Source organism: Rattus norvegicus, chromosome 9 (assembly GCF_036323735.1).
Source record: "Rattus norvegicus strain BN/NHsdMcwi chromosome 9, GRCr8, whole genome shotgun sequence".
Taxonomy (NCBI): Eukaryota; Metazoa; Chordata; class Mammalia; order Rodentia; family Muridae; genus Rattus; species Rattus norvegicus.
The window spans coordinates 43372622-43396715 of NC_086027.1; the positions used below are offsets into that span (position 1 = coordinate 43372622).

The following is a 24094-nucleotide window of genomic DNA, read 5'->3' on the forward strand; positions in this document are numbered from 1 at the left end:
TAATCTTTCTGTGGACATACTAAGAAAAGGAAAGGAAAATATAACCTATTTTATGTAATTCACGACTGATGGAAAACCAGGGCAAGAAAACTAGCTGTGAATGCTCTACTTCCTAAACGCAGACTCCTGTGGACAGTGCCCTGAGGAGCTTCGTCCAAGCCCAAGCTCTGGTGTCTGCCATCAACCACACACTTCCAAAACTGTTCTAAGCACTTACTCTAGCGGCCATACTTTTAAGATAACACGCAGTGCTCTGCTACATGCACTTGGAAAACATTAGTCTGCTCACTAACCAGAAAACTCTAAGGCCTGCTGAGATTTTTAGTATTTAACCCAAGCCTCAATGAGACAAGGGATCCATTTGGATTTGGAGTGACTACAGCTCCGATGTGATACGACATTTATTCTGCTCATCTGAAAATACTGATGTCTCTTAGCTCTCAAGATATCAACAGAACAACCAAGACGCAAGTGAAAACGTTAAAATTCAAGTTATGTGTTTGCTGAGTGTTTCGTTTAATGGGTTTACTACTTAATAACCTTCTAACCATTTCCTATGGAAAGAGAACACACATACACACACACACATACAGACACATACATGTACACACATACACATACTCATAGTACACACCCATACACATGTACAGACACACACACATACACACGTACACACACATATAGATACAAACACATACATCATACACTCATAGTACACACACACACATATAAACACATAGATACACACACACATCATACATACACTCATAGTACACACACACACATACAAACACACATGCACACACACACGCACACACCCCTGCAGAGTCTGAACTTCCTTTCTCTATTTCTTTCATATACGGAATGGACCATAGGTAACTACAGTACTCTGGCTCCCCCAAATGGCACAGCTAGAGCACAATAGTCCTGCCAACCAAGAAAGAAACTTGCCAAAGCAAGTGGGTTTCTGGAAGCCCATCTTCTTGGGGAAAAAAAAAATCTGTCAGAATATCTTCAATTTTAGTATCATTACCTCTCATTCACCCCTCTCCACCTCACCAAATAAGAACATTTCACTTCAATGAAGAACCCTCCTCTGAGTCCCAAAAGGTGAAGGGATTTATAAGAAACAGGGAACAACGAAGGTGGAACCTCTGAGCCAGGGTCTGCAGCAAGAGCGTGTGAAAGCCCAGAGACAGCCAAACAGAAGAAAATACTGCATGCGTTCTCAAAAGTACAGGCCCTAGATTTAGAAGTAACCAAATTAACACACATTCTCTCCCCCCTACCCCCCTTTCTCACTCTTTCTCCCTCCCTCCCTCCCTCCCTCCCTCCCTTCCTCTTTCTCACCCACTCACTCACACTCACACAAACATTCTAAGGGGAACTCTAAGGGAGGGTAATGAGGTTTAGTCAAAAGGAAGGTGGGGAGGCTGGGGAGGGAGGGTTCTGAGGGAGATTAAATATGACTAAGGCACAACGACATATATGTAAGAAACTGGCACTATGAAACCCATTCTTCTATATACTAACTAAAATATTTCAATGGAAAACCTTATATAAAAAATACCCAAAAGCAAAATACATATTCATCAAACAAATTAGTGTTAAAATAGAATTGGCCAATAATCAGAAACCTAGAAGTCTAACTGAATGAATAAAAGTATCACTGCTGTAAGATCCATTGTCTAACTGTATGTTTGTTTTGCTACGTTTGAGACAGAGTATCAGTATGTATCCCTGGATGGTCTAAAACTCAGGATGTAGATCAGGTGCTACAATTAAAGGCTAGGCCACCACACTGACACTTTTGACATTTAACACCATTTCCGGAGTTAGAGGTCTTAGAATCAGTTCAGTTTCTATCTGCATAATCCAAGTGCTTAAAAAGCGAGTTAGTACGTACCACCACGCACCACTCACTATCACCGTAAAGGAAAACTAGGCTTTAAAGGAAGTTAGTTGGGATCGTAAGAATCTGCTGAATTCATTTTCCCAGCTCCCTCGAACTCGCTCATACTTCCTCTCCCTCTCTCCCTCCCCCTCCCCCTCCTCTCTGTTGCTCTCTTGGCAGCCTTACTTTGCACAGTCTCAGAGCAGCTGTGTGTGGTACTTTGACTCCACTATTTCACCTTTAACCTCCTAAGCTCAGCCTAAGATTCTGAACTGCCACCACCCATCTCCACTGGCACTCACAGCAACATTCCACAACATTCAACAAGCAGACATACCACCCAGTCCCAAAACAGACTCTTCTCACATCCCCCACTGCAGTGGTTTCAGTAGGTTTGGCCCCAGACACTCATGCGTTTGAATGCTTGGTCCCAAAGGAATGGCACCAGTAGGAGGTGTGGCCTTGTTGAGGTTTCATCAAGCCCCGCCAAGTGTGGAATCAAAGCCTCCTGGCTGTGTATGGAGGACAGTAATCTCCTGCCTGCCTTCTGATCAAGATGAAGCATTCTCAGTTCCTCCAACACCACATCTGCCTGCATACTGCCATGGTCCTTCCCGCCGTGATGATTACGAGTGAAACCCCTGAACCTATGAGGCAGCCCCAGTTAAACACTGTCCTTTCTAAGAGTTGCTGTGGTCATGGTGTCTCTTCACAGCAGTGGAAACCCTAAGACACCCACTATCGCTGACATCAGACTACCCTTGCCCTGCCTTCTGTACTGGCCTAACTTCATATCCAATAGTCATCCAATCTTCAGGCTCACAAGCTACCACACCAATTTAACCCTCAGTTCTTCATTTGGTCAGTTCTTCACTCAACAAACACAGACACTAACGCCCTTGGAAATGACTCACTAGTGCTCTGTTCCCTTTGCATCCTCGAGTCTCAACCTAGGTGACTACAGAGATCTGTGTGGCTCCACCCCAGAAACCTTGAGCAATGCCCTCCTGCCCCTCTCTCTCCCTAACCTCATGTGGTCATAAGACTTTGCCAGAACCAAGATGAACATCGGAATATATAAAGTATTTCTTGTAGCTGAAAAGAATGTAGCTTTAAAGTAACATGACGTAAACAAAGTACGTGACGTCTAGACCTCTAGAGGGATAATGACTCTGAAGTGAGATACAGATAAGGAACTGTGCACGCAGCACAATGGAAAAGACAGTCACTGATGACCAGCGTCAGAGGCCAGCGGGCACTCAGGGGAACCAGAGAGAACCCTAACAATCCTTCCCTTAGTTCATCTTCAGGACCTGCCTACAGACAAGTCAAGTTTGTGAAGCTCTACTCCAAACACAACATCTTCAATGGTTTATGATCGGAAACCCTCCATTACCACCACCACCACCACCACCACTAGTAACAACTGAAACATTACCAAAAAAAAAAAAAAAAAAAAAAAAAAACAGCTTTCTAAGAAGTCACCACACACAATCGTTTTTTAAATTACAATTGTCTGGTTGTCTGTTGCAGGGTGGTACATACCACGGTGCGTGCATGGAGATCAGATCTGCAGCTCTCTCCTCCCAGCATGAGTCCCAGATAGCAAGCTCAGACCATCAGACTCGTGGCAAGAGCCTTTATCCACCAACCCACCTCACCCACCAAAACCATTCGATGTTCTTTTGATGACTACTGTTGTTCCAGACTGGCTAGTTTATGTCAGAACCAGAGACAATTTTAAGAATATTTACAGTCCGGGGGCACAGTCCAGTTGCTCGAGTGTTTGCCCAGCATTCATGAAGCTCAGCACTGTGTAAAACTGCATATGGGGTTGTATACTATAGACCCAGCACTTGGGAAAAGCAGAAGTTGAACATCATCCTTGGCTACGTAGAGAGCATGACGAGAGACCCATGACCCAAAAACACATTAAAGGAGCCAGGAGACCAGAAGCCTCTCTGTGGGTGGTGTAATCCCAGGAGAAAGGCATTTTCGTTACCACGTGCAGTGAGAGGAAGTCTCCAAGGGAACAGGACTGTCCTTCCAAAGGGCCTGAGAACACACAGCCGGTCTTGAGACTTTCTCAGCAGGAAGCTGGCTCTCCCACTCCACTGGAACTGAGACATGAGCATTCAGCACAGCAAAGAGCTTTCACCTGCCTACGAAAGAGAACCCAAAAGAGCCCTACTGCCATGCCACTTCTGACTCTTGGTCAAATGTGTCCTGTGCTCAGAAGGACGTGAGCCTGGGAGTTAAACTTAAGATGATGTCTCACAAGGAATAGGAGAGCTTCCCTCTAGAACTCACAGTATAAAAACGACGCATGTGGAATGCTGGCTCCTTTAATATCATTCAGTTAAGACAGTACAACTGAGGATCACAGGAGACCTGCAAGCCCAGGGTGGTTCTCAGCTCTGTCAGACTCGAAGCTGCCCTACTTTAAATGCATTAACACTTAAAATACGCTACAAAGCTAGCTACAATCCCAAAGCAAAGCACAGAGCTAAGCACTTCATGCTGACTTACATAACAATGTTTGGTGCTCAACTGGAAAAGGTATGGTTGAGAAGTTAACGCATAAACATAAAACATCAAGGAACACATGAGGAAGGTCCACTACATAGACATATCTAGTACACTATAGACACTCCAGCTTCCTGTCTCCTAATGCCTGAAGAATCTTCCAACCATAACTCCAAAACTACCACGAAGATGTCTAGATGGACCGTTGGGGAAAATATAGTCCAGGACCCCTAGACTAGCCAACAAGCCATTCTAAAAAGCACGGTGTGCAACAACCAGGAAACCCCCTTGACAATATCTCTTTCTTATGAGCAAAGAGGAAAATCTGTTCAAGTCCTTAACTGTTCTACGCCTGATGGACTGAACTTGATGATTCCCAACTGGAGCACATTTAGCACTCAGCTTTCAGTTCACAGTGATCCTTGAATATTACATGAGTAAACCATTGTGAACTAACCCATCCAAAAACGATCTTGAGTAGGCAAAAGGGGCTGAGGAGAAAGTGTTCCACACAAACATAAAGATGAGTTCAGATCCCCAGCACCCACATACGAGCTGGGGAAACTCCTAACCGCCCTGATCTTCAGACTCCTTGTGGGGCTGTTGGGAGAGTTACATTACATAAGCCACAAAAGGCACTCAGCTTAGTAGACCCAGCGAACGTCGGTGACTAGCTTCCTCTCGTTACATCTCTCTAGGTAATGCAGACTCTATCCCCATCCTCCTGGGAAATGGGGACCCCATGCAAGTTTGGATACAGTTCTGTTTCCTATTACTTACAAAGTAATCCTAACCCTTGAATCGCCCAAAGAAGCAAGTATGTGAAAGGTTCTGTTCCAGTAGAGTAGAAGATTCTCTGCTTCAACACAGGGGCCCAGGACAGCGGACTTAACAGAGATAAGCAACAGAACAAAGCCACAGAGGATCAACGGCAAGAGAAAGCCACCCAGACAAAGACATAATGGCAGTATACCCAAAACGGAGACACAGATGCCCTGTTATCACACCCTCAGAGGGTCAGCACAGCAGGGCAAATCCGCAGCCGCAGGTCCTACTAGTGAGCAACTGCTACAGCTGCTTCCTCATGCTCTGGAACCAAGATTACCTCCAGGATCACTGAGAACAATCTTTTCCTTTTTCCTTTTCTCTTCCACTTTTTACATGCCATTAGTGACAGTCTCACTGAGTGGTCCTGCCAGTCCTGGAACTCACTGTGACCCAGGCTGGTCTTGTGACTTGCTGTCCTCCTGCCCCTGACTAAATGCTGGGGTTCCAGGCACGTGCCATCACAGCCAGCTGCACATCCGACTCCACTCTCACAAGTCGTTCTCCAAATGATCTAGGACCAGCCAATCTGACCTGGACTTCAAACTAACCTAGCACTCATGACTGCAACCAAAGAGGACTGAGCTTTTAGGGCATTTGCGGAAAAGGTGAAAGTTTATGAAGATTAAAGTGAAAATATAACATATTTCACTTCAGTATCTATTTCAAAATAGCTTCAGAAAGCATGAACAATATCTCACAATACTTTTAATTAATACTTAACACTACATATACATTTATCTATTATATTGTAACATTTAGGACATACCTTATACGTGGGAAACTTCCACTAATTTAAGGTCCTATTTCCAAGGGCAGAGTTGTAGACATAAGAATCAAACAACGTGGCTCTAAAGATTTCATATTTTGAAACTACATGAAAACAAAACTTTAAAAAATATGTGACTGCCACAAGGTAGTTTGAAAATGTTTGAATATTTAGTTCAAGGGTAACTAATTCAGCTTGAAATTCCACATATTGGCAATGTCTAGATTTAAGCTACCTTATGAACAGAATGTAAATCTGTACCTCTATCAGGAAAACCCAAATTCTCTGAATTCTACGGTATTACTACAAAGGAGTGCCCGCTGTGACTGTTGACAATTATATACAGAGATAAACAGGCCACGGCCAGCTGGAAGCTCCACAAGCTCTCTCCTGCTCTCTAACACAAGTTACCCACCCTGCCTGCCCAGCTGCACACATACAAGGTTGGTCCTTCCAGTTGTTCAGTTGCAAACCACTGTGAGAGCAAGAGTGTAACTGAGCTGACTTTTAGGAAGGGGCCTGGGCACTGGAGACAAGCGATGCAGGGGATCTAGGTTTGGCTCCCAGCACCCACACGGCAGCTCGAAATCACTTACAGCTCCATCCCCAGAGTATCCACTGCCTCCAAGGGCTTGCACACACGGTACATAGATGTGCACCCAAAACAGAGAGAAAGGAAAGTGATCCCACGTTAGCCCCACCTCTAACCAAGAAGCTATTTTGTCATTGTTACCTGCTGGGAAAGGGAAGTCATTTTCCTTCAGAGGAGTGACATGGGATATCAACCGCAGCCCTGCGCAGGCTACATGCTCAGGAGCCACATGCTCAGGAGCCGTTGGCCAACACAAACACACTCCTTGTGGGGATCCTCGTGGCTGTTTTGTTTGAAAGGGGGATTTACGTGTGTGTCTCTTTTGTGTGTACTTTTTTTCCCCCTTTTTTAAAAGAAAGAAATATTATGAAGTTGGGTGGGCAGCAAAAAGGGCAAAGAATATGACCAAGATGTATTGCATGAACATTTTAAAATATTTATAATTTAAACAATACTTTAAACTGTTAAAGGGCCATCAAGATGACCCGGCAGTTAGGAGCCCGGTTCAACTCCCAGCACCCACAGGATGGAATAAGAACTCTCTGTAACTCCTGTTCCCCGGGGTCTGTAGCCCTCTTCTGGTCTCTGCAGACAAGGGACACATGTGGTACACAGACATACATGCAGGCCAGCAGCCATTCACGTAAAATAAAAAGTTGTTTTCAAAAAAGTTGTAAAGAAGAGTTGTATTCTCCTGCCTGTTCTTCTCCCACATCTTCATGTCCTGCCTCCATTTTATCACTAGATTTGTACTCACAGAAGCATACACTGTGTCAAAGATATAAAAAGAACAGAACTCTCCGATCTGTGGGCACCATACTGCAGTCACTAGGCAGGCTATTAATAAATATAGGTTTACAGCAAGAGGACCAAGGATTGTAATATATATTGGGCAAATAGTATCCCATAGTTAAGTAAAAGAAATGAAGTTGACCACAATTAGTGCGCATGCCAAAAGAAATACAGCCACTTAAATACACCAGTCAGCAATGTAAACACTGCATGAATCAGAAATGCTCAGAAACCCACAACTATCTCAGAGCCAACTTGTAAATACCTAGAAAACAATGGTGTGCGCGCACGTGTGTGTGTGTGTGTGTGAATGACAGCAACATTTTAAAATTCTACAGATGTACAGATGAGCCAGGCATGGTGGTGAACTCCTTTAGTCCCAGCACTTAGAAGGCAGAGGTATGCAGATCTCTGAGTTCAAGGCCAGCTTGGTCTACACAGTGAGTTCCAGGACAGCCAAGACAACACAGAGAAATCCTGTATCAAAAACAAAACAAAAACAAAATCCACATATGTAAAGATTAAGTCAATGTTTCACTGTTAAGTTAAAAAAATGCTTCTAAGAAATGCATAAACGGGGTTGGGGATTTAGCTCAGTGGTTAGGCCCTGGTCCCCAGCTCTGAAAAAAAAAAAAAAAGAAAAAAGAAAAAAGAAAAAAGAAGAAACGCATAAATGACATTTTCAGTAACAAATAAGGAATTAAGCTTTGACTACCATGCCTGACAACCTGAGTTCGATGCCAGCCAATAGGGTGGAAGAAAAGAGCCAACTCCCATCAAACAGTTGTCCTCTGACCTCCACGGGTGTTCAACACCTAACACACACACACACACACACACACACACATACACACGCACGCACGCAGGCAGGCACACGCACACAGGCACATGCACCCACAAAGTGACATGAGACATTACCTAAGATAAAAATGGTAAGATAAAAACGATAAAGTGTTTGAAATAAGCGATAATAAATCTTAAGTGCCAGATGTAAGGTGAGAAAGTCATTTTAAACTAACCAAACATAAACCATCAAATCTCTATGTGTGTCTGTTTTGAGGAAGCCAAGCAATGAGGTTCTAGTCTCACTGGTCTTCTTCCCAAAGCTCTCACTTCCTTGAGCACAAGGGCATGTGCATCCTTCTAGGATACATTAGACCTAGTCTGTGTCACCCAGAAACAATCCTCCCTCCTTGTCCCTGACATTCTGCTACTGCAAATAAAGTCTCCAGCCTTTAGATCCACTACCATTTGAAAAGAATTATCCTAAGAAGTCTGAAAAACATCCAAGCGTATTACAAACTGTTGTTGGGCTCCAGGCTGGAACACCAGAGATTGAGTCTGAGGCTGACGCTGTCATAGCCTGACCTTTTCCTAAGTGACCAACTGAAGAAACTGCTACAGTCTGCTGGAGGATGCCCAGGTACCTTGGTTTTGACTCAAGATCAAGTCAATCAATTCAGTTATGAGAAATCCAAAATAATCCTCGGAGACAATACTTCATCATTTCTAATCCTTCTCAGAAATGTAACATCCAAGCTAGTGAAACAAATAGTAACAACATATCTGATCTTCTTTTTTGTACATTTTCATGTCCTGCGGGCATGAAGATCCAGCATCTGCTAGCCATGAGAAGCTCAAGTTTAAATCAAATGAAAATAAGGACCATCACAACCGGATGGGTCAAAAGCACAGAGTACCAGACGGGATAAGGAAAAGACCAGAGTACCAGACACTGCCTTCTCTAGACTTTACCCAACCCAACAACATCAGCAGGGCAACCTAAACAAAAGTGAATTTAAGAGAAGAGTCTGTGCAAAACAATTAACCAGTCCTTTCCCCGTACATGTCTCTCCATCAAGGCAAACACATGATTTACAGTACTGCCTCTCCTCCTGATGCAAAATGGAGGAACAATGACACCAAGGAGGACCTGTGGAAAATCTTTTGGGTTTCTTTTTAAGGTGAGTCCCATGTCATGCAGGCTTGTCTTGTCATGTAGCCAAGGATCCCTTGAACCCTGGTGGTCCTGTTTCCATAATTACAAATACAAATCACCATGCCCAGCTTCTAGTGGGTTTATCTTGCCTTGACCCATCGCAGTATCTCAGGATTTCTGGCTCCCCTCAGGGGAGCAGCTCCCTGTCACCACCCCCCTCCACCACTGTGCTCTGCCTCACCCAACCACAGATTCACGAACGGTAGAGCCAGAGCACAGGGGCCATGGTCACTAATGCTGTGTACCAAAATAAGTCTTCCCACCTTCGTCTTCAAAGGTAACTGCACAGCACAGAAAGCTAATTAGCACAGGGAGTAACTGCTGGTGGGTATGAGGTCTTGTTCTGAAGATAATAAAAAGGTCCCAATTAGACAGTGGTGATGACTGATCACACTTAAACAATCACTTTAAAAGCATGTCAAAATATATGAATTCCATTTCAATAAGGACATATGGTTAGGATTTATTTTTATTTTACATGTATGTAGAAATGCCTGCATGTATGTATGAGGACTACATGTGTACCTGGTGCCCAAGCAGCCCAGAAAAAAGGCTTTAGACCCCTTGGAACTGATTAGTTACAAGCAGTTGCGAACCCCAATACTCTATGACAGCAGCAAATGCCCTTCACTGAGCTACCTCTCCAGCACCCACACATTACTCTTTTAAAGTATACACGGCGATGTGTTCGGATATTCTAGAGTCAAACATTAAAACTTTAAAAAAAAAAAAGGCATCCGGACGACTTTTTTTCAATCTTCCAATAGAAACCAACTCTTTCAATAATAGCTTAGTTTTAAAAAGCTATTTCTTTTTTTTTTTTTTTTTTTTTTTTTTTTCAGAGCTGGGGACCGAACCCAGGGCCTTGCGCTTCCTAGGCAAGCGCTCTACCACTGAGCTAAATCCCCAACCCCTAAAAAGCTATTTCTAAGAAAAAGATAAAGCTAGAGATGACTTGGCAGTTAAGAACACAAACTGCTCCTCCATGGGACCTGGGTCTGATTCCCAGTACCCAAGTCAGGGAGTTCCCAATTGCCTGGAACTCCAGTTGCAGGAATCCGGGGCCTCTAGCCTCCACAGTCACGTGCACATCCCACGCACAGACACAGGTGTAAAACATGACTAAAATAAAATACATCTTTCCTTAAACATAAATTAACTTGGTAACAGCATTAGTGAACTTCACCAAGGGCCAAAGTTACGATCAAGGGGGAAGCACTAGGTTTGGGTCCAATGATCCTGTGTTTGACACTTCCCAGGTAACCCCACATGGGGAGTGTAATGTAGGGGTACATTAAGAGGAAAAGCACCTCCCTAGCAGACACTGATCGTTGACTCTCCTCAGAAGTGTAGCAGTAGGTGGGGAAATTGAGTTCAGACAACACAAGTACCTCTGTCCTCTTGGTGGCACTGGCTTATAGGAAGCCTTGCCAGGGAGGTGCCTGCAGACAGGACATGGGCCTTACACCGACACCAAAGACCTAAACAGCCCCACTTCCACCTGATTGCTGGAACTTGCCAGAAACAATCTTTCTTTGACAGCAGCACAGATGCACCTAAGACGTCTTTCTTCTTCTAGCCACAGTACTTCTCCGTGCCAAATTTCCCCAACATTTCTGTCTCATATAATGGCGAAATGTAGTTCGCTTCAGACTCACCTGCAAAAACTATTTCTTAAATCTATCCAAACGGATTTGACAATCAACTGACTTGAAGAGTGAAACAAGACCTTCTCTAGACTTCACCGGCTTTTAAGTATTGCTTGCTATCAGCTGGTCTTTGAGCAGGGCACCTAATAAAGGGTACTCCACTTACAGTATTGCACTCAAAAGGAGCCAGTATTTTACAAGCCAGGCACAGTGGCTCGCCTGTAAGCCCAGTGCTCAGTACTCAAAGGCACGGAAACCACCCCAAGACTGAGCCTGGGCTGTACAGGAAGACCCGGACTCACAAAAATGAAAACAAAGGGAGGGGAAAGTGAGAAACACACACACACACACACACACACACACACACACACACAGAGGGAGAGAGGGCAGCACACTTACAGCCTCAAAATGCAAGTGAGTATCCTTCAAGAAACTCTGGACTTTATCCTTGGGTAAAATACTGAATCGGAACCGAAGCAGATCCATCTCCTGTTGAATAAACCACCGTCTAAGATCTTCCCTGAAACAGAAACAGAGATAGGAGCGCAATGAGTGACCCGGTGGTCATAGACTCCGGGGATCTTCTGAAACAATCAATACTCAAGGCCAGCCAGATGCCAAGAGGGCAGAGAGGGACAGACGAGTTCTCCCTGCAGCAAGGAGGACAGCACGGCACCACCAGGTGTGCCTGACACAGGATGTGAGCGCTAAAACCCGCTGGGTCAGTCGGAGGCCCAGGAGTGTTATAAAAAGGGTTAAATGCAGGACATTTTCAGGAAACCTGCACAATCACCAAATAACATACATAATAGCTCATTTAACCTTTCAGGGCCAGTTACATTGGGAAATAAGGCACTCCTTCTTCAGAGGTGGCTTTGTCCATGTCAGGGAAAAATGCCAAAGTCTTAAAAGTCTTTTACAGGGTTGGGGATTTAGCTCAGTGGTAGAACGCTTGCCTAGCAAACGCAAGGCCCTGGGTTCGGTCCCCAGCTCCGAAAAAAAGAAAAAGGAAAAGAAGAAAAGAAGAAAAAAGAAGAAGAAGGAGAAGAAGAAGAAGAAAAAAAAAAGTAATTTTACCTCTGAACAGATGATCACGTGTACACTTTGTCAACTCAAAGTATACACGGCAAACTTCAATATTTTAAAGACAAAGTAAAAACAATCTAATCCGTGAGAGTGCTATTCACGTTATACTGCAACTACCGCATGTAAAATGTAGTTTCACTTCTGGGAGATGGCTTTCACGGACTGCCAATAATTTAGTTTATAGGAACCACATATGTCTTCCTTATGAAGCCAAAACTCTAGGTCTCAAGCTTCAAGCCAAAAAAATGCTGTCATTTATGCTCTTGAGAGAAGAAACAATTCAAGATTCTCAACTCATAACCCACTAATGAAAACAACCAACCATAGCTCTGATATTTGACCAAGAATTAGCAAGGGTGAAAAACGTTAAACTGCAAAAGACGCAATTACCTAGTTCTACCTCTGAGTGGCAGCATTGAGTCATAATTAACCAGCTACTGGCTGAAAATTGCTGAAATGTAATAAGCTCTTACATATTCAATTAGGACTTTTTCCAAATTCAAAAGCATGTTTGAATGAATGCTTATTAGTAATATTGCAAATTTTTCTTGAAATAGTATCAAAAGGTAGCTTTCCTAATGAAGTCCCTTATAAATTTAAATCCCCAAAAGGTAGACCCCCATCATGAGGTACCACCAATTTATTTTCAGTATTTTCCAGTAAAACAACTTAATTCAAAGAATGCGCAACCATATTCAGCCTATGGCATGCTGTTTTCACCGATGTTATTCTGAGTTTTTCTACGGTCATTTCAGAAACAGGTAAGCACAAGTCTGTAACCCGTGAGGTCAAAGCAGCGTCAGTCAGGGTGCAGGTGCATACTCACGACTGGCAGTAAGCGAGGCGCAGGATGAAGTGGGAGATGTGGTCCCTCCTCCGAGGCTCGTACTCATCCTCCAGGTTCTCCTTGAAAATAAGGCCGCGCAAACCAATGAATGCATTAGAATGACCAGAGATGTAAAGAGACACTGACTCGACACATTCATTCCGTAATGTGCTCTCGGGGATAGGTGATAATTATCGTGGTCTCAACCACAGCCAGGTGAAAGTGAGAACTACACTACCTCACTGAAAGCTCCTGACAGGGCCGACTCCTGCCTGCCATCAGTCTCTGCTTCTAACTTTCCTACACCCAGGATGTTCGCCCTCTCAATCAGTCCTACAACCCTCGATGCCTTTCACTGCGACTGTTCTAGGTAGGGACAAAAATCTGTATTTATACATGTTATAATGTGTATAACATATTATACATAATATAAAAGAATACATATGCATGTAAATATATACATAATAATAACAGTTAGCTTTCAGTTACTCTTACAACATAGGAGCGATAAGCCATTTAAAAGGATAAAAGTTCATTCTCAGCTCACAGATTTGAGAATTTTAGCACTGTCATTTATTCTGCCACTTTGGGGCCCAGAACAACCTGGGAAGAGCACAAGGGGAAGCTGGGCTGCTCACTGCATAGGAGAGACAGGAAGTAGCCAAGGATGTAGGAGACCAGGGTGTCACTGTGCCAGTCAACGGATGCCCCAGTGACCAAAATCCTCCCACTGGGCCGCACCCTCACGTCCTAAAGATTCCATCTCCCTTCAAATACACCAAGCTGAGGACCAAGCGTTTTAACACTCAAGTCTGTGGGAGGTGGTCCATATTCAAACAAGAGCACAAAAGCTATATATAAGCCGCGATGCTGGGATGGATACATAAACATCTCCATCCTCGCTTCTTACAAGGCAGCTTCAGTCTTCACCAGCTGCCCTGGGGCCCCTGTTGTGGCACTTTCCCCAAAGGCATTGAGATTGTGTATCCACATGGCTTGCTGCCTTCCCTCCCATCTCCATGGACACAGCATCTCTCTGTCACTGTCCAATAACTAAAACCTCCAACCCATTGGCTGTTGCCTCTGACGGCCCTCAGAGGGAAAATGACTGTGGAAGGCATCCTAGTGTCAATCTCTGGCCAACTGGTCAATCCGACAAGGGTGAGCATACCTGCACACATGCATACATCACTCGCACAAAAACCAACAGACATGTGCATCATCATGTATAACAGTGAGTGTACATGTATCTATTCTGTCCTGTCTCTCCCCTGTAATATTTTGCTAAACATCTAACAAGAGTATATCCAGGTCCAGCTCTCCACTCTCTCCCCCAACCACTACCACTATTCTGGTTTCTACCCTGTCTGCAAGGGTCATTCAGATGCTAAATCCACTGCACACTGTACAACTCATCTTACATCATCTACCTTGAGTTTCTGAAACTGTTGGGATTAAAATTAGCATCACAAAATAGAATGCCCCGGTTAAAATCTTGGCTCTACCATTTACCATATTATGAGCATGAAGTACAAGAAAACAGAGTCCTCATTCATAAAATGAGACGGTACTGGAACATGGCTCATAAGACAAACTACATTAGAGTACATATGTAATAATGTAGCCAGATTACCACAAAATAAGCATCCTACAAATCTCGGATGCTGTTTTGTTGTCAGTATTAAGGTGACCACTATTATTCTTTTGGCTTCTGGGGCATCCCAGTTCATCTCCTGGTTCTCACAAAGCTCCTTCCCAGATGGGTCCAACCCGCTCACCTTAGAAACTGGTCTTCTCCTCCACCTGTCCCCCATTCCGTCTCTAATTATTTCCCCCAGTGCTCTCACACTTAAATCTTGTTGATGCTAACCTTCTTGGAAGCCTCCTCTCCCCCTAAACATGCCTCCCAAGTCCAGACTTGCATAGGCAGGCATTCACGAGATACTGTCACAGAAGTGTCCAAGTCATGTCTAGAACAACACTCAGCTTCTTGGTCCTGGGACTAGCTTCTCTTACTGTAAGCCACACCCTAAAATATCACTTCCTAGACACAGTCTGCAGTAGGTCACCAGGGGCAGACCTCTGACTGTTACACAATGCTTCTGGTTGTGGATGTGTCCTCTGCCTGCTGTCTGCCAAATGAGGGTGAGGAACCCCAACTACACACTCCCACCATTACGAAGTCTGCCATGCCTTGACTGCTATGGTGAAGTATGACCTCTAAAGCCACAGGTAAAACCTCTTCCATTACATCTATCAGGTACTTAATGAACTGATATACTGTCCTAAGCAGAGACTTGGGCACTGTAACTATTCTCTCTGGTTTCCCCTTGGGATAAGTCACCAAAATCCTTTCAGTCTACATTCATGTCCGTTCAACCGTCCCCATTGCTCATAAATTCAGACTTTCATCACTCCAGGCTCCTGTTCTCTCCTGTCCAAGGTGACCCAATCAGCCTGCTGCTGACAATTACCCCCCACCCCCCCATGCCCCCCTGCAAAATAAAAATGCCATGGCCTCTGTCACGATGCAGTTCCAAGCCAGATGTGGCGCTGTGCAGGGCTACTTCAACACTCTAGGGGCTGGCGAACAGTTCAGGGCCAGCCTGGGCTACATCACAAGTGCTAAGAACACTTGGACTGCAGAACAACCCCCTCCAGAAAAACAAAGCAAAACAAATAAACAAAAATAAAGAGATAAGTAAATAAAAAATAGTAGTTCCAGAACTCCAGAACCTCCTCCTCCCTGGTCGACCTTCTAAACTACCCCTGCCAGGCAGCCACAGCATACGGTCCTGAGGTACCAGGAAAAAGAGCAGCATGCATCACTGTGTGACACAGAACACACAGGTGATCTGTGGTCAGTCCATGGGTAGAAGGCCAGAGTCTTACTAAGCGCCCTGCGCAATATACAGGACAGTCCTGCAAGTAACAGGCCAGAAGTATAGCAGGCCTGAGGGTAGGAAAACTGCTGGGTTACGATCATCTAACTACGTGTCAATCACCTCAGGGAATGTGTATTCTTTCAAACAGTCTAACCTGCACTCACCTTTATAAACGTCCACGTCTAATAAAAGCCCACAACTGACGCTCAGTAACATCAACACACACAGGCTGAAGGGATCCATCTCCCTCCGCCTTTCAGTCACTTACCCTGTACGAAAACTTGAGCTTTCGAATCTCAGCCTCCAGTTTACTCTGGTACTGTTCGGTTCCTTTCACATAGCTCACACCAAGATTCTCAATTGCTTTAAGCACTAGGGGGAAAAGATTAAGGGGGAGGGGGGCGTTAAATCCAAGACAATTAAAAAAAAAAAGATCAAAGATAAAAACCTACAGATAGCAATTCTCTAATTATTTGTTCTTAGAAGCTGAGAATAGTAACGATATGGCTTCCTGCAGGTACAGCACATGAACTGTGCTTGGAAGACCATAAACGGCACCAATGTGCAAAAGATACAAAGTAATCTAACAGCAGAGGCCCTTGAGCGAGAATAGTGGACGATCCTCCCTGCTGTACCAAGCCACCAAATGCTGAGAAGCGAAAAAGCCTGCGTGTCAGTGTGAAGAAAAGCTCTGCAGTCTGGAGCTACCCTGACTGAGCACATCAATAAGATGAAAAGGAAGGGGGGGGGGGGGGCTTCCTTTCCTGATGACTACACAGCACTGAAAGGCACCAGGTCACTCAAAGGAGCCATCCTGAACAGAAGCCATGGGAACTCAGATTCCTAATGCCATGGGCAAGTCTTCCTCACACAAACCCCCTTGAGGGCTGCTTTAACCCCAGAAATGAGTCTTTTGCATTGCCGCCTAAGCGCACACCCATGTTCCACCCACCGATACCATCCTGCTATGGCAGGCACTTCCCATGTCTTACCATACCTGCTCCCTCAGTCCTGTCCTCCAACCATTCACCAAACCCTGTTCATGACGCCTCCTTGGCATCTCTCAAGCCTTTCCCTATCATGGCCTCTGTTGGGGGGGAGGGGGGTCCTTACAATTCCACCTAACATGACGAAGCCAAGAGGCATATTTCAATCACTACGAAACATCTGACACTGCTAAGCCTCCTGTCCCCCTACACCACCCTGCTTTCACTACACTGGAGAGTAATAAGTGCTTCCTCCTGTGCTGACAGCTTTTACCCTGTTGCTCTAAGAGAAACAAACAGTGTTTGCCCATCCCCTGATAATTCCAACAAGAATATTCTGGAACACAAACTCTGACAATGCTGGTGTTTATCTAGCTTCATGGCTAGCTCACTCATTTCTTCCTCCACACACAAAGGATAAGAGGCTTCCAGTTCTGTGGCTACATCCTTCTCACACCTCAGTCCTGCGCAGTAGAATATGCCTTCAGACGGCCATGCTTCTCCACTCTCCCTGAACTACTCACCGGAAGCGTAGCTCTCTTCCACAGATGCAAGCCTTTGTAGAGACCGTTGTCTCAGTCTGGAAAAGCCGGTCGCTGCTTCTGTTGGAAAATCCCTACTTTCTGCTTGTTTCTTTAGAAACCAGACCAAATCTCAACTTCTCTAGGAAACCTTTCTTAATTAGACTAAGCTAGTTAGTCTCACTAGGGCCATTAATATACTTCTACGGAAGCAGAGTGTAATCGGATGTATGATTTCTGCTCTGCGTGTCTATCTACATGCAGCTGGTACAGTTTCAACATAGAGCTTAACTGCGCTATTAATTACAAAGTCCCTGACATCGGAAAGGGTAGTACTCGATATACATGCTACAATGAATGAATGAATGAATGACAAACCTTCAACAGCCAATCACTAATGTCTGCTGAATGGACTGCTGAACGAGGACAAACTGACTCTGTCCACTGCCACAAATGATACCTGCCCTTCTCCTGGAGAACACACACATTGGGATTTCAGTGCCACTTACATTTTACTCTATCAAAAGCCAAGCTTTCAAACTCTGTCAATGATATGTTTTCAGTAGGTGGCTGCAGATAGAACTGAAGGCTGTGAGGGTAACAAGCGTTTCTCTGGTCACCTGCCAATCTCAGCTTCTTCCGGGTCCTTCCTGAGAACTGCATCTTGACCACCTTTAGAAAGTAGTGAAATAAATTATATATAATTATATATATTATACATATTATATATGTGATAAATATTGTAAGTTATATATCATAATTATGTTATATATATGATAAATATTATAAGTTATATATCATACTATATATTATACACTGCAATATATAGTGCTTAGGAGGCAATGCAGCGTGTGTGTGTGTGTGTGTTTGTGTGTGTGTTAAAACGACGGAAAAGGGCTGACACGATAAAGTAGATGTGTACTGAAGGCACACGCAGACTGTTTTAAAGTGATTACACCTAGGCGATGCACTTCTGAGTTGTCTAGATTTTCTACATACGTCTGTAATAACGGGGCGGGGCGAGTGAGGGGAGGGCTCAAACTGGGAAATATGCAGATGGTGGCCCTCCTAAGCCAGAGAGTGATCATCAAGTGATGTTGCCTACGTCTGCGAACCCAAGATGAGGTTTGGGAATGGGGGAGGGGGAAATGTTAAATTCCTGAAATCAAGGGAAAGAAAAGTAGATTCTACCAGGATAAGAGACTTACTTCCCTTTGTTATAACTCTGGAATTCAACCTTTCCAGAACATTCCAAAACTCCTCAACTTCCCTCGCGGCCCCAGCGCCTTCCGGGGCCGCCCCGACCCCCTCCCCACCCAGAGCCTCCCACCCACCCGACACCACCTGCCACTCGGTCCCACCAAGTCAACTCGCAAGCTTCCAACCCCACAGTTTCTCTCCGCTCCAAACAAACCCGCAGGATATTCTTTAACCAGCCAGCAACCAAACTGGACGAAACACCCGCGCTGACAGCCGCTCTTTCCCTGTGGCGGGAGAGTTCATTTGGGGCCGGAAGCGGAAGTGAGGCGCTAAGGTCCCACCCCCGGGCATCCAGCCCACCGCGGTGCGGCGCGAGCGCGACCGAAGGTACCGCTTGTCTTGTGCATTTTGCAAGCCGATAGGCTTTCTGATGCTGGTTTTGTTTTTTGTTGCTGTTTCGTTTGCGGATGTGGGCTCTTTTTGAGACCGTGTCTCGCACTGAAGCCCAGGCTAATTTAGAATTCGTGGCGAGCCTCCTGCTTCAGCCTCCCGCAAATGCTGGGTTTAGGCGGAGCCACAACGCCCCGCCAAAAAACATCTTGAATCCAAATGGTGGGGATTTTGTTGTTTTGTATTCCAAAATGTAAGCTGCCCTCGGTGCGCGAAGACGCCTTTGGGTTCGGGGCTGCCGTGCAAACGGCAAACATTCCCACGCTGCAGCAAGAATCAGGGTAACAGGCTCCGGAGGTTTGGGGCGCTTTATAGGGGCTCGCTTTATTGGCCTCGCCGCTCTGGTTCCAGGTGGAGAGGAGCTGGCCGTGTCCGCTTTGCCTCTGACACAATGACTGCCCCCTCGTTCTATTAGCATCGCAGCTTTCATCTTCCTGACGAAAAAGGAGCTGCAGGAATGACTTCAGTTTGCGCATCCACGCGAGATGCTCGCCAGGGAACTTCAGAGTCGAGCATAGACTCAGGGGAACGGAGGAACTTGCAGGACTTAACAGGAACGCTCCGGGACCACAGGGAGGCCAGATGGGTGTTCAGATTTAGATATGCATAGTATATTCTAGTAATTTTAATTACCCACCTAAGATAGACTAAACTGATGGCTGTCCCTTGAACCTGCTTATCTGTCAATTTTTATTCTCAAGCCAGGCAAAGCAGGCTCTAGTATTAGCCCCAATTTACACATAAAAGTACAGTGACTTCCAAAAGTGACTATCATGGGGCTCCACTCTGCCAACTGTATCACTGTCCTGATTTCATTCTTATGACAGTAAGGTACACACTCCACCCCCCAACCCAGTGGCCTATACACAATTATCACCAAATCCAAAGAAACTCCTAAAACATGAACTGCTTTTAGGGAAAAACAAACTGAAGCACAGGAGGCATAGCCATGAGTAGTCTGAGGACACCATGGAAATTTAAGTGAAATCACAAAGAATACAAGAAAAAACTAAATAATCTGACTATATAAAAACATAAAATTGTGCATCTAAAAAAGTTCACAGAATTATTTTGCAGTAAGAAAAGATTTATTGTCTTGATGGTTAATACCGTCAAGAGTTAAAAGTATGAGTTTATTAGAAAAAATGTTAACAAAAACTGAAAAATTAGCTCATAAAGTATGAAAGCGTTTATTATCATCAGCGATGAGGATTTTTCTTGCAAAATTGGCAAATATCTCACAATAAAAGAGCTCACCATTGCCACGTATGTCGTTCACTTGAAGTCCCACCCCCAGGCTTCATGATCCCCATATGGTGCCATTATTTTTTCTACACTCCAATTGTGAGACAGGGTCTCACTATGTAGACTAGGCTGGTCAGCAAGGCTGACCTTGAACTGACAAAGATTTGCCTGCTTCTGCCTCCCCAGTGCTAGAATTTAAGGAAGGCCTGTCCCACCTGTGCCTGATTTATTTTTATATGTCTATAACCCTCTACTACAGAGTTTTCCAAACACGTACTACTAGAAAATATTGTCTTCTAAGAGATTGCACCTATAAACCAGTTTTGTAGTTTCAACTGACTCAAGGCCATCACTTGTGGCGTGTTAAGAATTCCATGGCTATTTGACTTCAAGCTCTTTCTTTCGTTTATTTTCATGCATCTGTTAGAGTCCAAGAAGTGCTGAAAGACCCCACACTCAAATAGAATGCAAAGGGGTTTAATCTGCAGAAAACTGCTGGCATACAAATGTCAATGGTTGGAGGGGCTCCTAAGCCCCCTTTATGCAGGGCTGGGGGAATTTTCCAGAAGGGTTAGGTAACCTCTAGTATGATTGGTAGGGACAAAGCAGTGACATTAGGACAATTCTGACTGGCTGCTATGTTATTCTATCATATTTGTGAGTCCTTGAAGAGTTCCAGAGACCAGTTCAGCTCTGGGTTTGTTATCTCCTCTGGCCAGGTGTCCCAGGAGCTGTCAACTGAGGCTTATCCTCCTAAGTCAATAGTCCATTGTTAGTGGCTTCCTCTGAGGAGCCTAGTTTGCTTCCAGGGAATTGATTTTTTTTTTTTTTTTATTCCCCAGATTTTTGAACCTTTCAATACAATCCCCTAAGTGCCTACCTTCAAAACTAAAGTATGAAGTAATTAATGTCATTGAATGACTAATTCATAAAGAACTAGAAAAACACACTTAACCATACCAAAATCTTACTATGCCATGCATACCATACAGCATACCAAAAAACATTTTTGTTTCTCTTTTAGGCGTACGGGTGTTTTGTACGTATTTACGTGTAGGATCCGCTTCTGTGTGCACCTCTTACATGCAGTGACAAACAGAGGCCAGAAGAGGGCATCAGATACCCTGGGACTGGAGTTACAGACTGCTCTAATTCTGGAAGCGGGTGTGGGCAATGTTAAAACCTGAAAGATTAGCCAGTGCTCCAGACTGCTGAGCCATCTCTCCATTCCCCTAAAAGTCTATATTTGATCTCAGAGAAAAGAAACAGGCTGAGCCTATCAGCTGGGCCAGCATCGTTATTTTCTACTGTCAGTGTAGGTCACTGAACACTATAAAAATCGTTTTCTGCACCAGAGGCAACTGAAAGGCAAACATCTCTGTCACGGCAATGTATGGACATCTCAGAGATGATGTCAGTGAATGAGCTCCCGAGCATCACTCTCACCAACAACGACGTGTTACTATATAATGCTCAGCCCTGGCAAACAAGACTCTGGGCAAACTATGGGCCCTGACTTCATAAAGGGAAAAACATACACACAAACACAATTTTACTTTTGCTAAACCATAAGCAGTCAAAAGCAAGGACAATGACGGTGCCATTTCTGTAACCCCGGCTCCTGGATTCCAGAAGCCTTTAATAATTATTTATGAGACAAGATCGATGCGTCTGGAAATATACTGGGTTGGGCTTCATGTTGAACAGATGGTTTGAATCAAACATGACTCTAGCCTAAGGAACTTCTAGCCTTCGTCTGAAAACTGTATACACATTCCTTCTGGGATGACTCGGCTCCCCGGTTTATCCTGTAACAAAGCCCAGAGTACCTTTTGCAGCATAATTTCCATGAATCATTGCTAAGCACTGGGCACAGAGCCTGTGCTGGGCAATACCAGCTGTGGCCAACCTAACCCAGCTGCCAGTCAACCTTAGTTGACTTTGCAGATCCAAAGCCCCTTCCTATTCTGTGGTTCGATACACAGTTGAAGGTTTAGGTGCCATATTTGGTAAACCAGGGTACACCCCTGTTTTTTCCCAGTTCGGGGTGTGTTACTCTAAAGGAAGGATGTGCTGAGGATCTTTACCAAGTGAGCATGCTGTCACCACAAGCCCAGTCAGCCCCACTCACATGGAAAGCACAGGAAAAAGAAGTCTTTCCAACAGAGTGGCTGACCCATAAATACTTGGCCACCTTCTGCTCCCTCCACCCTCCTGACTTCATTTCCTATTTCCGAGAGTTTGGCTATGAAGAAGTCTAGAGACAACCATCCCGTTCTTTCTCCCTTGGCTTCTGTCAGTCTAGCAGTGAAGGTCAAGAGAGCAGGAGAGGAAACATAACCTTAAGAGGCACTACAGGGGGCTGGAGAGATGGTTCAGTGTTAAGAGCACTGACTGCTCTTCCAGAGGTCCTGAGTTGAGTCCCAGCAACCACATGATGGCTCACAACCATCTGTAATGGGATCTGATACCCTCTTCTGGTGTGTCTGAAGACAGCTACCATGTACTCAAATACATAAAATAAAAAAATCTTAAAAAAAAAAAAAAGAGGTACTACAGGGAGGAAGAACTGCCTGCCCTCCCAGATATGACTATGGTTTCTTTTATTCTGGAAACACCAGGGAGACCTACTAAGTGCTAGGCAGTATTTTCTGATGAAAGAGTCACACACCTCTACCCTGTTGAACTTTAAGAACTGGCAGGAAAGAGAAATAAACAAACTAACATATGAATTAATATAAATAACTACCAAACAATAAACAATTCAACCAGAAAGGAGGAGTGTGCACAGCGTTGGGAGGAGCCTTAGGAATTCTAGGAAGAATGGCTGGGAAAGACTGGAGAAGCATGTGCCCACAAAGCAATCACAACAAGAAAATGTAAGGATTTTATCTATGTATCTTTGAACTGTCTACCAACGGGAAGATGGTTACAGTCTTATAGTACTCACAACACTAGGTATTAGAACAGGAATGTGCAAATTAATTGAGCAGAATAGAGGATCCAGAAGTTGTCGTCCCCCTGGACATAAGCCTGCATGGGATGGACCCACTGCTCAGGTCAATGGAGAAAAGACAAGACAGTTCTAAATGACTCTGTGGGACAGCAATTTTATTCTCTATCTCTCACTATCACAGATATCAACTCCAGCTAGTTGAAGACCTACTCAAGCAAGGCAAACTAGGAAGACTTTCAGAACAAAGATATATACACAGTCTTGCTACTGTTTGTGCTCCAAAGAGGTCCTTAAACAATGCATGACGAACGGTACAGGCAGAGTTGGCAGGCACCTGTGCTCTCTGCTACTTGGGAGACACCCAAGATCTGCAGGCCACTTGGAACAACACAGCAAGACCATATTTCAAAATGTGGGGAAAGGGGTTGGGGATTTAGCTCAGTGGTAGAGCGCTTGCCTAGGAAGCGCAAGGCCCTGGGTTCGGTCCCCAGCTCCGAAAAAAAAGAACAAAAAAAAAAAAAAAAATGTGGGGAAAGACACTAACGAAAGCAGAGAAGGCTGAGAGGTGGCTTGGCAGTGAAGAGAGTACTTTTCTGACACCCATGTCAGACAGCCTGCAACAGCCTGTGAGACCCAACCCCCTTTTCTGGCCTCATGTACATATGCCCATACATAGACACACACAAAGAGACACACAGACACAGACACAGACACACAGAGAGACACATAGAGAAAGAGAGAGAGAGAAATACAGAATTACAAAATAAATTACAAAGAAAAGTACTGAACAATCCAGAGCTGGAGAGCAATGATAGCCATGCAATAATTTAAATGTCCACACTGTCACTGAACTGTCCACTTAAAATGGCCAACTCTGTAAAAGCACAAGCTAA

At 44.5% G+C, this 24094-nt stretch overlaps 1 protein-coding gene across 11 annotated transcripts in view; it reads right to left on the minus strand.

Annotated features, from left to right (window-relative positions):
* The window catches only part of Prim2 (DNA primase subunit 2), a 212133-nt gene that overhangs the window by 184272 nt on the left and 3767 nt on the right, over positions 1-24094 (minus strand). For 6 of the 11 annotated variants that reach the window (XR_010054582.1, XM_017596335.3, XM_006244691.4 and 3 more), the window contains 4 exons: positions 17860-18022; positions 16112-16215; positions 12959-13038; positions 11446-11566 (listed from right to left, as the gene is read on the minus strand). Coding sequence is in view for 9 of the 11 variants with exons in the window: in XM_017596335.3 (XP_017451824.1) it covers positions 11446-11566; positions 12959-13038; positions 16112-16215; positions 17860-18013 (459 nt within the window). In the remaining 2 variants the exon portion in view is untranslated. Of the gene's footprint in view, positions 1-2080; positions 2175-11445; positions 11567-12958; positions 13039-16111; positions 16216-17353; positions 17814-17859; positions 18023-18694; positions 18858-24094 lie in introns of those variants that run through there. The other 5 variants (NM_001399184.1, NM_001399183.1, XM_006244690.5 and 2 more) reach the window with 5 other exon arrangements.